General features: G+C 41.0%; 1 protein-coding gene and 1 long non-coding RNA gene across 8 annotated transcripts in view; one reads left to right on the forward strand and one right to left on the reverse strand.

The window, feature by feature from the left end:
• samd11 (sterile alpha motif domain containing 11) overlaps positions 1–15,569 on the forward strand; it is a 96,610-nt gene that overhangs the window by 28,408 nt on the left and 52,633 nt on the right. For 5 of the 7 annotated variants that reach the window (XM_046057061.1, XM_046057060.1, XM_046057059.1 and 2 more), the window contains one exon: positions 2,239–2,305. Coding sequence is in view for 1 of the 7 variants with exons in the window: in XM_046057057.1 (XP_045913013.1) it covers positions 15,331–15,355 (25 nt within the window). In the remaining 6 variants the exon portion in view is untranslated. Of the gene's footprint in view, positions 1–2,238; positions 2,306–13,182; positions 13,238–15,321; positions 15,356–15,569 lie in introns of those variants that run through there. The other 2 variants (XM_046057063.1, XM_046057057.1) reach the window with 2 other exon arrangements.
• LOC123975522 lies at positions 10,500–13,819 on the reverse strand. The gene is made up of 2 exons (XR_006826077.1): positions 13,720–13,819; positions 10,500–12,618 (listed from the first exon to the last, which is right to left on the reverse strand). It is a non-coding gene; the product is annotated as an uncharacterized LOC123975522 (long non-coding RNA).

Below are 15,569 nucleotides of genomic sequence, written 5' to 3' on the forward strand. Positions count from 1 at the left end.
AGAGCCAGACGTTTCCACTGGGACAATGTACCAATCCCTGGTGGCCACACTCAGTCTTGTTTATACGGCCCCGTGGATCTGGCAGCAGTCCGCTTGCTTCCAAACTCTGTCCCCTTCCCTGCTCCTTCACCCTTTGACGTTCTTCCTCAAAGGCTTGGCGAGTGTTTGCGTGGGTTGGGTTGGGGGAGACGTAGTGACCAAGTCAATGGTGCCTCTATGGAAAGCCAGTTGATTCAGAGGGCCAATGAAAACAGAGGGCCGTGTACTGCTCGGTACAGACTAAACATCTGTTCGGACAACATCCTGACTGGAGCTGCCATGATGGTTGGGTGGTGTGTAAGCATGTGCATCTACACTTACCTGCGTCGAAACGGCTCCCACCGTTTACAGCATAATGGAAAGAAATCTAAATTTTCTGGATACCAGTGAGGTTTGATTCCATTCTTAGGCCGAGACTGGTCAGCAAACTCTTGGCGACTAGAATGGGAAGAATGGGAAAACCTACCACTGTAGTGGTTCATGAACAAGTGAAACCAGATACAAACAAACAGCGTATAACTCCTTTTTAAATTTGCTTAATTGAACCCATCAAGCCTTCAGTTATGAATGTTGCTAAGTAATTCGATCATCACGGATAAATGATTGTTAACCCAGATGCTCTGTAGGTCCTTCTAGAGGGCTGGAAATCAGTCTATGGGAGGGTCCTTCCTGATTAAATGCTACTTAAAAAGACAAAATAGGTTTGGTGAAACACCAAACTTCCTGTAAAGCACTTATAACATGGGTGTTATTATGATCTAATATGCAACATGACCATATGAGTCATGTAGCTGTATAACAGATTAAAGCGTCATTGGCACCCAAATAGAGTTTGTAAGTGGTCACGTCAAGATATAGCTCCATACTACTCAACGTAAAATACATTTTTGGCCGCTGAAGTGGTTTTGCAGCCTGTGTCGATTGGCCACAAGCAGTGAATGGAGAAGTTCCCTGACTGACAGTTTGCTGTGACAACAAGCTGAGTGTGACAGCTCAGATAAACCGAGAAAACTTCTCAAGAAATCTGGTTTCCCTTATTTTCCTCCAGACTCTCTACTTCCCACATCTGCATCTGTGCGTTCAGTTAGTGAGTAATACAACAACATTTTGCTAAGCTCAAATAAGGAAACTTGAAAAACTTGAAACATGTTTTTTCACAATGAGTTTGTCATATTTTGTTATCAGTCCTTCTAAATATACTTTGGGTGAATCAAACCATAGTCCCTGTACCGAGTATCTCAACAAACCATGGGCTTGATGTGTCCTTACACCTTGTAATAACTGATTTATTACCTTACAAATGTTAGTAACAACCAATAACTTTATGTAAGTTGTTTTTGTATAAATTGTATTATACAATATTTCTGTGACTGTACCCTATAAATTCATTTACTTACTTAACTACAAAATATTGAGTGCAGGTTGGCGTTGGGGTAGGCACTTTATTTCAGAAGCATTTTTTGTCACAATTGTTGAAATTCTCTTTACATCCCGACAGCAATCAATAAATCAAATGCTCTGACAGAAAAATGAAAGAAATCCGGTATCTGTGGCTTTCGCCAGGGGCTTAGGACTGGGAGGGGGGAAAGGGGACTGAGTATCCAGAGCCCTCATGTGAGGAGGGCCCATAAAGATAATAGAACGATTTGCTGTGGATGTGGGTAGGGGCCAATAGAGAATGCTTATGTACAGGGTCCAGATTTTGTGCGACGCCCCTGGCTGTCGCAGGACTGTAATAAGCAAGGCCAATCATTTAATTCGGTCTGACTTGTCTACCTACCTGCCTACCTGTTCACACTTTGCCCGTGCACTTATTGCACATGAAAATGTCTTTTGGGAGGGTGGCTTGAAGGGAGTGTGGTTTTTTGGGGTTGGATACCTTAAAAACTAGCTGTCTCTTGCTAGTTTCTCCAACCTTGTCTACCCCAGCTTTAAAGACATAGTCTGGTTAGTTTTATTTTGGTCAGTGAGATTTCTGACACAGAAGGCCATGTAAACACTGTATTGCTGATGCAAGCCATTCCAATTAAAGTTTACTATACTTTTTAATTACACACACTGTAAAGCCTTTGTCATGTGCCAGAGAAGAATATAAACCCTTCTTTTCAAAGAGTAAAAATGTCTTGTAGTACAGAAATAAACTAAGCTCTGGAAAATTGTGAATGTTGCTGGTTGACATGGATATTTATTTTTCTGCAGGGATTGTTCCAACTACTGTTTAGAGAAGGATATGGAGAAGATAAAAGACACAAGGGCTGTACAAGCGGTGAGTGTTTAATCTTTTCTTTTAAGACCTGAAGTAAGACCCAAACTAAAGTCCAGTTTGATACCAGTTCTTGTAGATTTGGGTCCCATTTGAATCATATTGTCAGAGTTGGGGTTTATTTTTCAGAATCAGAAGGATGTGTAGGTCCCCATTCAGGCTGGATACAATTTATCTGATCCCATGAAAAGCTCTCTAATGAAATGTCTTTTTGTAAAATAGTACCAGCCGTACTAAACAGTTTTCCACATGTGGTATGTTTTCCTCCTGGGAGGCGGTGTTTTCACCTGACCTCTACGTGACCTGTGCAGCCTCTCTTGTTTAACACCTGGGTGCTGAGTGAGGAGGTTCAGTCTCTCCCTCTTCCACACAGGAAGTTAGGATTCCCTGTCTACAAACAACACAGAGATCTGTAGGATAAGCAGAGAAGAGAGAGATAGAGTTAAGACTTACAATCCTCAAACAACACAGGAAGCTGTCGGATAAGCAGAGGAGGAATTGCGGGAGAGAGAAATGAATGTTGCCTCTTCTGCTTTTGAAGTATTTATGAGGATCTTCCACTAAGACTGATCTTTCCTCTCACAGGCTGGAGTGTCAGCCCAGGTACAACTTAATTCACCCACTGGAGCTTTAACATACTCATATTTCGATAACATTAACGGCAGCGAAAAATTGATACACAAAATGAGCATGGATACAGAGCATCCCAGTCAAAATGGGCAAAGAAACTCTCAAAAAAATTAACACTCCTCTCACTCTAACACTATCACTTCATGCTTGTGTATATATTTTAGTCGTGTGTCTTTCCAATTAACAAACCCTTTATCTGTCTGTCTCTTCTAATTGATTTATCACAGCATTTGCCAATTCACATGAAACCTTTCTTTCTCTGTCTCTCACACCCACACATTCTCATTCACAAACACACGAACATGTAGACATACATCATATATACACACACAGACACACATGCAAACACACACATTTACACACACAGAGAATAAGCTACCCTGAGAGGGAGTGCTGTATTGGGTTTTCTTCAGGAAGTGCGGCTCCTCCAAAGCTCTGGTCAGATGAAAGGCGAAGAGCTGTATCGATCGGCCCAGAGCGGGGGGTGGTGGAGCGAGTGTAGTGTGTGTGTGTGTGTGTGTGTGTGTGTGTTGGTGGGGGGGGGCAGAGCCTGTGGTGTGTCTGCCTGATGCAGGGCTGCCAGCCAGGCGAGGAGCAAAAGGCCAGAGGGGTACTGTGCGGGGGGGGTTGGAGTCTGAGGAAGGGGGGCAGCGAGTTGTCGCTGTGGCCCCATGACTCCGCCGTAACCCCCTGGCCCCTCAGTGGAGAATGTACAGCACGTACGCACACCCAAACACGCATGCATGCACACACAATGCCAGCACCAGTCTGCTGTTGTTGATGAGAGCTGTCAGAGAATGAAACAGCATTGCTACGAGTGAGAGAGATTGAGCAAGACAAACGCACACAAAACATTTTTTATCCAGTTATCTTTGAGTTACTTTTAGGACTTTTTCGATACTACTACAGATATATTGTCCAATATCTTACTTTGAGAAATCCATGTTTTTCTACAACCCCACAAGAATTTTGCCTTTAAAAAAAATGGTCTAAAATTGTCAAAATTCTTATTTAAACCACATATCCCATACCAACTTTCAGTACTTAACCGTTTTTTGCCACTCTGTGCTGTAGACACATTTCAGTACATATCAGTACCAAAGAGGCATTGATATTAAACAACCAGTCCAAGTTATTTTAAAACAGTCTGAGCGTTTTCTTTAATATAATGATATGTCTTCCTAATGTTGATTTTCTGACAGCTGGACAACAATGAAACCACACATAACAATACTATTATTGGTAAAAAGCTGATCAAAGCAGCCTAATTATAACTACTTCATCACTAAATGTGGACTAGAATGAGAAGTAAAAACATTTTGACTCGTTAAATATTGTGCAAAAATAAAAATAATTTTTTTTTTAACCTTTTCAGCAGAAATCCTTAAACTTATTTACCTTTTCCAAATCTTCAAACAACAGATATGTATTTGGGTGAAGCCCATGCATGTAATTTGATGGTATACTATCAAACTATCCTTTTAAACTTAACTAGCTAAATTCAGGACTGCAAATGCTAGACATCCTTATACTCAGTACACGTATGTCAAAAAATAAATTAACTTCATCATAAAAACTTGAGAAGAAGCAAATATAAATTTTTAATAAAAGTAGCTGACACTGAAAGTCCACACAATATTAGGCTGTGAATAGTCAACCCTCCTCTAGGCATTAGATAGTATTGCCATGGGCACACTATAAATGAAAACCATTTTCTGCATGCGCTGTTCAAGTAGATAAAAGTTGAACAGTTGACAGACCACTATTTTATGTTTCATAATCATGTGACGTGAGCAGCTACTGGATCACTCTACTGCAATGAAGTCTTGTCCCGCTGCTCTGTCTAACCCTAACCCGGAAACAGCATGTGTCAAACAAACCACACTCTTTGGAGGCTTTCAGAGGCTGAGGTTGTTTTGACTTAATGGACAACATCTAGAATAGACAAATAGTTGGCTATGGCGTGGATAAATTCTCCCTCAGTGTCTTATCAGATTCATTTGAGCCAACACAAGACCATATGTGGACTTGGGCTGAGCGTGCTCGACCCTCTGTGCTTTGTGCCCCGGGGGAGAGATCGGCCAGGGCGGCCTGCTAATTGAAATGTGTTGGCGACTCATCGACGTCTCGGCTCCAGTTTCAGGGCTATTTCGAACCGCAGTGCTGATTGCTGGTTTCACATCACACAGGGAAAAAAAATCAATAGTGGCTGGGAGAGCCAGGGTTTATTCTTTGCAAGCAGACATTAATGCTTTGCAGAGGAGGGTTTGATATTTATCATTTGTCATTTTTTGTCTCTGCAGATCGGCCTGAGCTGTAAGAATATGTCTAAATTGCTGCGAGTGATAGCTGACACCCTTTGTAAGGGTTTCCAAAAAATAATGCGGTTTAAATGTCCAGATCCAGAACAGTGTTCACAGGGCAGGCCGGGCCAAGTCATTATGCAACTTTTTCAATTTCCCCTCAAAACTTTTCTTGTGTTTCTTTTAGCACGTTTTCAGCAGAAGAGAAACACTCTTGACCTCTGGTAAGCACCAAAGGGGCCTCGTTACAGAAAAGTGGCTCATGTGATTTACAAGGACTTTGCTTGTGCTTTCAGCGCCGCACAATTCACAGGGCTGAATCTTTCGCAGTTCTCTATAGGTATCAGTGTGCTTAAAGAATGTCTTTATTTCAGAGTAGATAGGTGGCTACAAACAATTCATAGTAAGTGATCATTTTGCAGTTCATTGGTCAGAACACGGCTAATTTAAAAGGTTTTTTGTTACCACCTAAAACAACTTGTTAGTCATATTTTTTCAACTTCAACAAGTTTGGTACACACTGTGTCTACTTTGGTATACCACTAAATTTTGTAAACTCTCTCAAATATCATTTAACATTGAAGTCCGTTCCACTTAGATCCTGAATTATATTGCCAAGCATTTAACTAAATAACCTCACAACAATGTCTGCCTTTGTAGCGGTGGTCATGCTGGCCATTGATTTGATCTTTTGTTGGATTCCAGCTGCCTAATTTGCTATTAAATTATGGTCGTATGCGGCAGTGCCCATATCAATGAGTTCTGTTCTTATTGTATTGTTTGAAATCATTAAGTCGGATCTCTTGAAGGCTAATGTAGCCTACTATCTGGGCTTTGGCTGCTGGCACTGCTACCCTTCAAACACAGAGTGAGCCCTTTGAAAAATGGATTGTGGAAGAGATAAGAAATAATTTATGTTCCTATCACTGCCTCGCACAAATATGGTCGGGAATACTGTGCCAATAACTCCCACAAACTCTGAGAGGCACGCTATCTTTTACTGCACAAATTATTAACGGCGCTGGGGAGGAAGGGGAGACGCTGTGCATTTTTTGCTAGATAGACCTGGCTCATTGCTCGTTGAAGCTCTGAGTTCACCACCAAGCTTTATAATCAAAGATAAGGACTCCTGAAATGAAAACTGAATAAACAATCATGTCGAATTTTTGATTTTATAATTTCTAGCCTCATCATTATGAGTGAAAGTTTTATTTAGATGGAAAGAGCGGCTGTGAAATCATTATTTTCTGTGTGTGTGAGTGTGTGTGTGTGCACGCTGTTCATGTGCTGTGTGCGAACAGGGAATAGAAAGAGGAGGGGAGGGAGTCCAAAGGGGAGTGTTGAGGGAGGATACTCGGGGTCGGGTGTCCGCTCGCCTCTGTCGGCTGGCGTTGACAGCTACAGACGCTGGTCTAAAATCAGAATCCTCTTGGGCTGCCTGCCTGCCCATCCAGCAAGAAAATAAATCCCATGTGGAAGAGCCGCTGTGTGGGATCACAGACAGCCGCCTGACCCCCCAGATCCGCTGGGGGAGGCCAAGGGCGCCGGCACGACAGCATAAACCCCCCCCACCCCACCCCCCCCAGGGTCTAATGTTACTTTGCCTGCTTGCCAACTCCGAATTTCTGGAGTTGCGGGACTCTGTTGGTCCCACACAGTGCACTTTTTAAAACTGATTTTAAGGGAATTTTTGGATGAGTGTTTGTGTGAAGATTTAGCCTAAGGCCTAGGTTATACCACAAAAATAGCACCGAGGTCTCTCCTTGCTAACAGGGCCATACACTGCTAAAAATGTTTTGAAACCCAAAACGAAGGGGAAATTTAACTTATATCTTATTGGAAAAAAGGCTAGTGCGGGTGCTGGTGTTGAGGGATTGCACACAGTGGCCAAAAACACCGCCTGGTGAGCAATTAAGAGACACATACTGAGAGTAAAAAGTTTTGAAATATGATGCGGTGTTTAGCACTACAACCAGATGGAGGGTATTGATATGCCAAATTTAGTTCTTTCCAAAGACTCTTGTCAGAAATTCAGCACTCTGATCCGCATTTTTCCCCTTCTAATGTATGATCGTTCTCCATGTCTGCAAACACAGCACACTCAAAGCACAGAGACTAGATCCCCCGAAACATTTTCTGATATTAAATTCCACAAATTCCAACTTAGGAGAGCTAAACTCCCTCCAGGACCCTTGAGAAGTTTCATATCTAGATAAAATGAGAATGAGTCTGCAGAAGGTAGCACGAGTTTCAAGGAGCTAATAGACCTACAGAGAAGTTGACTACAACAGAAGGTTGACCTGAAGCAAGAGACGTTGCCTATTGCTGGAGAAAGATGAAATGGTAAAACAATGCAACATCTTCATCATGACATTACATCAACCGTAACGTATTTGCTGTAAACACACTCATGCCCTATTGTAGTTGCTGTGAGCTGATAGAAAGAAACCCAGGGTGTGGTGAAAGAGCTGCAGCCTACCATTATCTATACCTATATTCTCATTAAAGGGTCAATTCGCCCAAATTACAAAAAAAATACTTTTTTGTATTTATTTATTTGGATCCTAATAGCCACGTCCACGGTAGCAAATACTCTTCCTGGGGTCCACACAATTAAACATTATATCATAACGTAAAACAACCAAATGGAAAAAAAAAAAGACAAAAAGAATGAATCAACAACAATAAAACTGTTCATGACAGCAACAATGACAAAAAACTACCCATTATATCAAAACAGTAAAATAAAAGTTACAGCTCAAATTAATAGTGGTAACACTAAAACAGTAACTGATGAAATAAAATGAAAATTGCAAGGTTCCTCATTAATGATCATATAGTCAGATATTATGTAACATACCTGTTTGGAAAGGGGCTGGTGTTCTGTATTTCTTTCAAGTCTTTTTAAAAACAATCTTACATCTTAAATGTGTAATGTTCGATGGCAGATCATTCCATATTTTGTTCCTCTCTTCATAACAGTACATTTCCTTGCATTAGTTTTTGAGACAGGAAGTGAAAAACACCCTCTTGATGCATGCCTAAAAGTTATGGCCGTTGCTATTATATAAAAATTGATGGTACAGCATATTTGGGATTTTAAACAATGAAATATTTCCTATAGAGCAGAGAAAGAACCATCCTGTACCTCACCAGTGACCAACCCAAGGTTATGTGCATTGTGGTATGTAACCCCAAGATTCGTTACTACCAATACAATGGAAGTGAATGGATTTTGTTTGATGTTCTCATTGCACTGAAAATTATATTTTCAAAAATCCAACATTGATTATTCGTTCTAGAAACAGTATCCAGTTAGTCTGGATGACAGCAGTTTTCATTGAAACTGCTTAGAAATGGTTGTGTGAAACTTGTTGACAACGTGTTCCTTGGATTATCAACAGGGACACTATTGAAAAGAGATGATTTTTTTTTTTACAGTGTAATATTTAGATGCTGTTAGCATCACAAAATTTAATTCCATTTCTAACCATTGTGTTGGGGTGGTGATAGAAATCTCGGAGACAGATACCTTGAGTTGTTCGGTACATGTAAAAACGAGTCTTTCATCAACAAATCTTAAGTGAGCTGACCGCTGAATCACCATTGTCACTGACCCCAACCAGTTTTTAGCTCAGATGTAATTCACAGTACCTTACTTCCTTGGTAAAAGCCTACAGTGAAAGCCAAACAATCATAATCTGTTACCTCTGTCAGAAAAATTGACCCTGTGTGCAGTACTTTTATAGGCTAGTCTTGGGCTGAACTGAATGTGACTTCTCGGACTAGCAACAGACTAAATATAAATGAAGACAGTCTAAATCAATGCTGTTAGAGGGTGCTGCCTTCCCCACCTTGAATAGCATTTGAATGTTGATGCATTCACTTTCTGACATGCAAGGGCTAGGAAAAAAGTCAGTGACTAATAATCTTTTAACTGAACCGAAGGACGTGATTTGATACTGCTGGAGGTAGGTGAGACAATCATTTGGGGTGAGCTGGGCATTGGTTTTGGAGTGAGAATCTGAATCAAGGAGCACACGAGCAAATGCACAAAACATGTTTGGATGTTTTCTAGTCTCCAGAAAAGTCATGTTTTACACAAGTTTACAGAACTCCTGGACAAGATTTACACTAACTGGGTTCAATCTAAAATATTTGGCTAAACACCTCAAGCAAAAGTTCATTTACTTTATTTCTCTTTAACTCTCTCCAGTGTGTTTGTCTCTTATATTTCAGAGGGGGAAATGGAGAAGACATATGTCTAACTGCATAGGCTTTCTAAAGAAATTCATACTCTGCTTTAAATAGTTAATTACTCTCCTTGTGTCTCGGCGGTGTCTGGTGTGGATGTGTGTGTGGGGGGGGGGGGACGCTTCTGTCTGTCTTCCTTTCTTTTTTTCCAGCAGGGGCAGGCCTATATATTTTGCAGCTCATGTCTGAAAGGCTGGCTCCAAGCGCTAGGGGTGGGCTCTCGCTCTCTGATGGTTTTCCAGCGAGTATTTGTCAGGTCAGACTGTGCACCGCCCGGCGGTCTCCGCTCCTCTCCCCGGGTTATTTATTACCTCTCTCCCCCGCCGGCAGCGCTGCGGCTCCGGGGCCGCTGCCAACAACGGCGCAGAGGCGGGGGCCTCTTTAGGGGGGTTGCCGTCGGACGATGAGCGGAAAGGAAAGGACGTGCAATGCATTTTTTAGAATGGACAGAATTTCAGGCTAATTACATGGCAAAGTAACCATCCAGGACATTATCAGTAAACATCCTTTTTAGTTAACAGACTGAATACTGAACAGGAGTGAGTTGGTGCGAATTTTTAGTTTATATATTGAACTTCAGTCCTTTTTTTAATCTTTGTTTTCAAAACTAGTGAAAGCATGGCTATAGTAACACATAATCCCATACTGTCAAGTCATGTTTAAGTAATTTATCAATGAAAATGCCAAACATTCACAGGTTGGAAGGATTTGCAACTTTTCTCTGTTTTATATCACTGTAAGTCAAATATCTTTAGACTGTTGGTCACATCCACTCATCACAAATAATAATCTACATATTAATCAATTATGAAAATAATCATTACTTGCGATTACCATAGTTAGTCATAGTTTGCCCATGACAATGCTGATGCATGATACTGATACAGACAATTTGCATTAAATTGCAAGACACGTCTCTACATGTAAGATAGCAGGAATGAATCATGTGTTATTATTATTCACTGCATTTGGACTGTTTTTCAGTTTCACTGAGTTTTATGAGATGAAAATGTGTGTGCCAAAGTGAAACAGCTCTAGCATTTATTAATACACTTACAGCAACATGAACACCATTTTATTCAGAATTCATACAGCCATAAACTGTCAAAAAGGAAAGAAAGAACAGTGTCAGTGTCTGGAGATATAGAAGAAATTCCTCAACATGTTGTGATATTGGTGACAATGTAACATCTGAATGACATGACATTAGTGTAACATAATATTGGGTTTGACTGGGTTATAATGTGTATCAATACTGATTTGTCGCACCTAAAAAGTCAAACTCAGTCATCAGAAAGGATGAATTTTGTTGTATTCCTTGATAGATTGGTTTTCTTGTTCTTTTTTGTAAATATTACAAAACGAAGACTACAGTATCTCACAAAAGGGAGTACATCCCTCACATTTATGTAAATATTTGATTGTATCTTTTCATGTGACAACACTGAAGAAATGACACTTTGCTGCAATGTAAAGTAGTGAGTGTACAGCTTGTATAACGTGTGTACTTAGTGTGTGTACTTACACTTGTGTGCTCACGTTTTATTGTCAGCGGTTTAGACATTGATGACTGTGTGATGTGTTATTTTGAGGGGACAGTAAATTTACACTGTTATACCAGCAGTATTGTAGCAAAGTGTCATTTCTTCAGTGTTGTCACATGAAAAGATATAATCAAACATTTACAAAAATGTGAGGGGTGTACTCACTTTTGTGAGATACTGCATGTAGATGATCAGAATCTATGCTTGCAAGGTTATTTATCCACTCCAAATTGGTCTAAAATGTATCTACAGTCTTGGACTAGAATTAAAAACGTTCAGTTGCTTATGTGAGAACACACGAGCAATGTAAGCAGAAGTAACTCTCTATTGACATTGCGAGATACCTGTTTTACTGTAATATAGTTATGTGCAGGCCTACTCATATTGGGATTTCCTATTTCATTGTAAATTCATGGGGTGTAAGAGCAGGTGGGTTTTTCTGATCATTTGTCTTATAAGATACACGGGACTCACACTGTGCCGCACTGTAGTAACAGAGGCAAGAAGTAAGAAAAGGTTAATGGAGGTAGAAAGGTTAAACAAGGCTTCACCATCACATCAAACTTTTTTATGAAAAAGACACAAAGGCTGATGGAAAAATTGACTCAGTTAACACTGAATCAATTTTAGAAGAAGTGAAAGTTGAAGTGTCGTCACTGTACAAGTTTGGGGAACCCCTCCGTGATGAGCCATCGAGAATGAGTCACCATCAGGGACAGGGAGTGGGTGTACGAGTGGGCATGGGTGTCCCCTTTATGACTGGTTTCATCAGGGCTCTCCCGATGGTGCAACCTCCTGCGCCAACGCACACATCGACGAGGTTTCCATTGAGACATTTGCGATGTGGTGAAGGCTGGTTTGATAAAGAGATAATCAAAGAGCTTCTCTTCTGAAATGTAGTGTTCCACTTCCTAGAAACGGCTTTGTAAACATTCGCTATAAATGTCAGCAGCTCCTGATTTATGTCACTGGTGCTGCTCAGTATACTCACCAACATGTGGGAAGTGACATTGTTTAGTTGAAAAATGTTGCCTTTCGATTTCTTTTTTTTTTTAGACTGTGTTCCCTGTAAAGGTAAAAGGTTTTGATGATTTCAATTCACCTTTTTTCCGTCTTTAGTTGCGAGTGTGGAGTCTGTGTTGGTCTCTTACTGATCCATAAACCCACCAATTCCATTACATTCCCTTCAGACATCACAAATCCTCGTTTCCAAAAGGAAAAATGTCAATCTACGGTCCGTCATCGTCTTTGGCGGGCTAGCTGGCATGTGTTTTTGTAAATGTCTGCTGTGTGTTTGCCTCCCTGGTCCTGGCTGTAGGCATTATACTGGTTCTGGCCAGGCTGTGGTCTCTGGTCTTCCCGTGCACCGCTTCCGCCTGCGGTGTGGCGTGCCTCCTTCCTGTGTGTGTCAGAGGCAGTTTGGCCTGATTTATAGGCCCCTGACACACTTTGCGCTTTGGACCCCACCTCTGCTGCTGGAATGGCAATCCCATGTGTTGGTGGTGGATCCACCTGGGTGGTTCTTTACTGATGGGGGTCAGATGTGGTCCTGCTCACTAACTCCAGGAGCTCAGGGGAACATGCCCTAAAAGACGGAGGGGAAAGAAAAGGGCTTTCAAAAAATGTGGTTCCAGGCTGAAGTTTTACTTCAGTTAAAGCAACAAGCTTGCAACAACAGTTGTACAAATCTTAGAAGCTGTTCTTTTGAAATGTTCTACACCTGCTTGCAACCCAAAGTCAAAGAACACTGATAAAGGTTAGGTTAGGTTTTGGTTAGTATAATTGTTTACCTTGTTAATTAACCAAAGTACTTTCATTAAGGTTAACCTACACTGTTGATCATAAGACACCAAGAAAATAACTCCCACACCCAGGTCATAATAGTCAAAAGCACATCTCCACCAACCAACTATTTTCCCATTTTAAAGTTCAACTTCTCCCTTTTTGTAAAACACCACACTTACTTATGCTGTTCTTGTAATTAGAAACATGATAGGGTTAATACCTATTACACTTGGTTATCAACAGTTTTCACGGTGCTCATTAGTATTTCTAATAAATAAAAGAATCCCCAAATATGCCAGTTTTTTTTTAACTTTGTGGTGTTTAACTATGTGAAACACTTTTGAGGAGTTCAACACAGACGGTTCTGTACACACTGTTGAACAGTTTTTTGCAGTTGCTCACTGAAGTGGCCGCAGCAGGTGAGTATAAGCTTGGGGCAGGGCTGGGCTGGTACAAAAAAATCAGTCTGGGCACGCTTAGTCGGACACCCCTCACCAATACACCATTTGTGCAGTCCCTTTAAATATGTGTACCAAAAGCAATATTCCCCCAAACCACCATAATACTGAGTTTTAAATGCCGTGGATAGGTGTACCAGTGCAAGTGGATCAGTGTACTCATCATAGACTGTATATAAGAAATGGACGTAGTCATCGTCACGTCACCCGTTGGTTTGTGGACTGCCGTTTTGAAGCCTCGAGTTTGGCCGATAGGGCGCCGCCATGTCAAGTTTTTGCAACCAGGAAGTGCCCGGAAGTGACGATGCGGAGGTGCTAACGGCCGTGTGCGGAAAAAGCTAGCTTGTTTAGCTAGGTGCAACTGTAACTCACGTTAACTGTCATTTTAACTGGGCTGATAACTTTGTCTAGCGAACAACAGTCTTAAAACTAAATGTACTCACCAGAGAAAGTGAACAGCCAACACCTAATAAGCTTTTTCAACGGCGCTGGTTAAATTTTACACAGCGCCGAGGGTACAAGTCGGCTCTAGCCTGATTGACAGGTCGCTATGGTAACGACTTGTCAATCATAGATAATCCCGCCCTGAAACATACATGGTCTATTTTAAAATAAATGGGACCATAATTTACTAAATGAACATAATTTTGTATTGAAGAAGACTTGAAACTAGCGACTGAGACCATAAACTCATCAGGAAAGTGTTTATTGGGGTAATTATTCAGCTGAGTAGTAGGGTCATTTTCCCATTATTTCTAATGGAGCCGGACTTCTTTTTGCAACCAGAAGAGTCGCCCCTGCTGGATTTTCAATAGAATGCAGGTTTCAGGGACTTCCGCATTCGCTTCATATTGTAGACCGGAAGCTTCCCGCTTGGTTCTCATTCACACTTTGGTGATCAGACGTGGCCATGGAGTACACAACTCATACTCAAGTAGAAGTACTTGTACAAGTAATTGTCTAAGAAAAAAAACTCTGCTAGAAGTATCATTTCAAATTATTATTAGGTCCAGAATAGTCGGAATTCCCTGACAAAGCTGTACAATTTCAACAATAACATACTGGGAGTGAGATTATAGCTGTTTATTCAATCAATGCATAGAGCTGGTGAAAAAAAACATATAGGACAACTTTGTTTACTATAAATGAAAATGTTTTTATTAATACATAAGTATTAGTTCATTTTAGCTCAGTGCCCCACAGGTGCTGGATAACAGACCATATTAGCCTATACAGTCGCATCTTTATCAAGGGAACCTTTAGCCTAATAACTTAATTAATTTGATCATGATGCATATGGACAGCAGTTAAGCCAACTGATGCGGACAAAATAACATCACCTAGTCAGCCATTAGAATAGTTAGCCGAAGTTTCATTTGGGAACTATGCTGGCTACAGTAACAATGCCAAATAGCTTATGCTGCGCTATTAGACGCTGAGTGATGAGCAGCAGTAGGTGATGGTCTCACTTTATATAGCGATTATGATTATCTTATATCATTATTATGAAGTGACCATAATCATCGTCATTATGGCATGGCATCCTACCTCACTGCTCCCTCCCTACAACTGCCTGTTGAGCTACTGCTCACTCTGCCCCTCGGCCCTGTCAGGGTCCCTCTGTCTCTCTCTGCTCCACTGTCACGCGGCTCTTAACTGAACCTTCGGCTTCTGACACGAGAAACAGAGGGGGGGCAGTAAGAGATGTGATTGGGCCAGTCTGGTGGCAGTATAGAAAATGAACTGTGCTGCTTCCTGTCCCTGCTTAATGGGCCGGACGTTGGCCAATTTATTTTTTTAAATAATGAATAAATAAATAATTTAAATTATATAGGCCTCAAGGTGTGGCTTGGCCCACCAGGCAAATGACCAGTATGCCAGATTACCAGTCTAGCCCTGGCTGGGGGAGAGAGAGCAAGATGGTGTCACTGTGCAAATAGATGGTTGAATTTGGACACACATGAAGAACAGGAAACACCCAGTGTGTGGACCTGCGACTGATGTCATAGGTCTGCTGGCCTGTGACTTCTGAGATCCTGACCATCTCTCTGTGTATGTTCAAAGGTGAAGGTCTGATTTGTAAGTGTTTGGCGATGATGATTATAAATGACAAAGTTATTATTTTTGGTGGGATTGTACACATGTAAAAACTAAAAGGTAGAAGCCTGATTCAGGTAGACCTAAAGCCTATGGGGCTTTAAAATAAATATTTTTTGTTGTGCATATGAAGGAACAATTTAAAGATAAACACCTAATTCCAGGCAAGTGTTGTTGGATTTTAAAATACTAGTAA

The sequence above is a fragment of the Micropterus dolomieu genome, linkage group LG08 (genome assembly GCF_021292245.1).
Source record: "Micropterus dolomieu isolate WLL.071019.BEF.003 ecotype Adirondacks linkage group LG08, ASM2129224v1, whole genome shotgun sequence".
NCBI lineage: Eukaryota > Metazoa > Chordata > Actinopteri > Centrarchiformes > Centrarchidae > Micropterus > Micropterus dolomieu.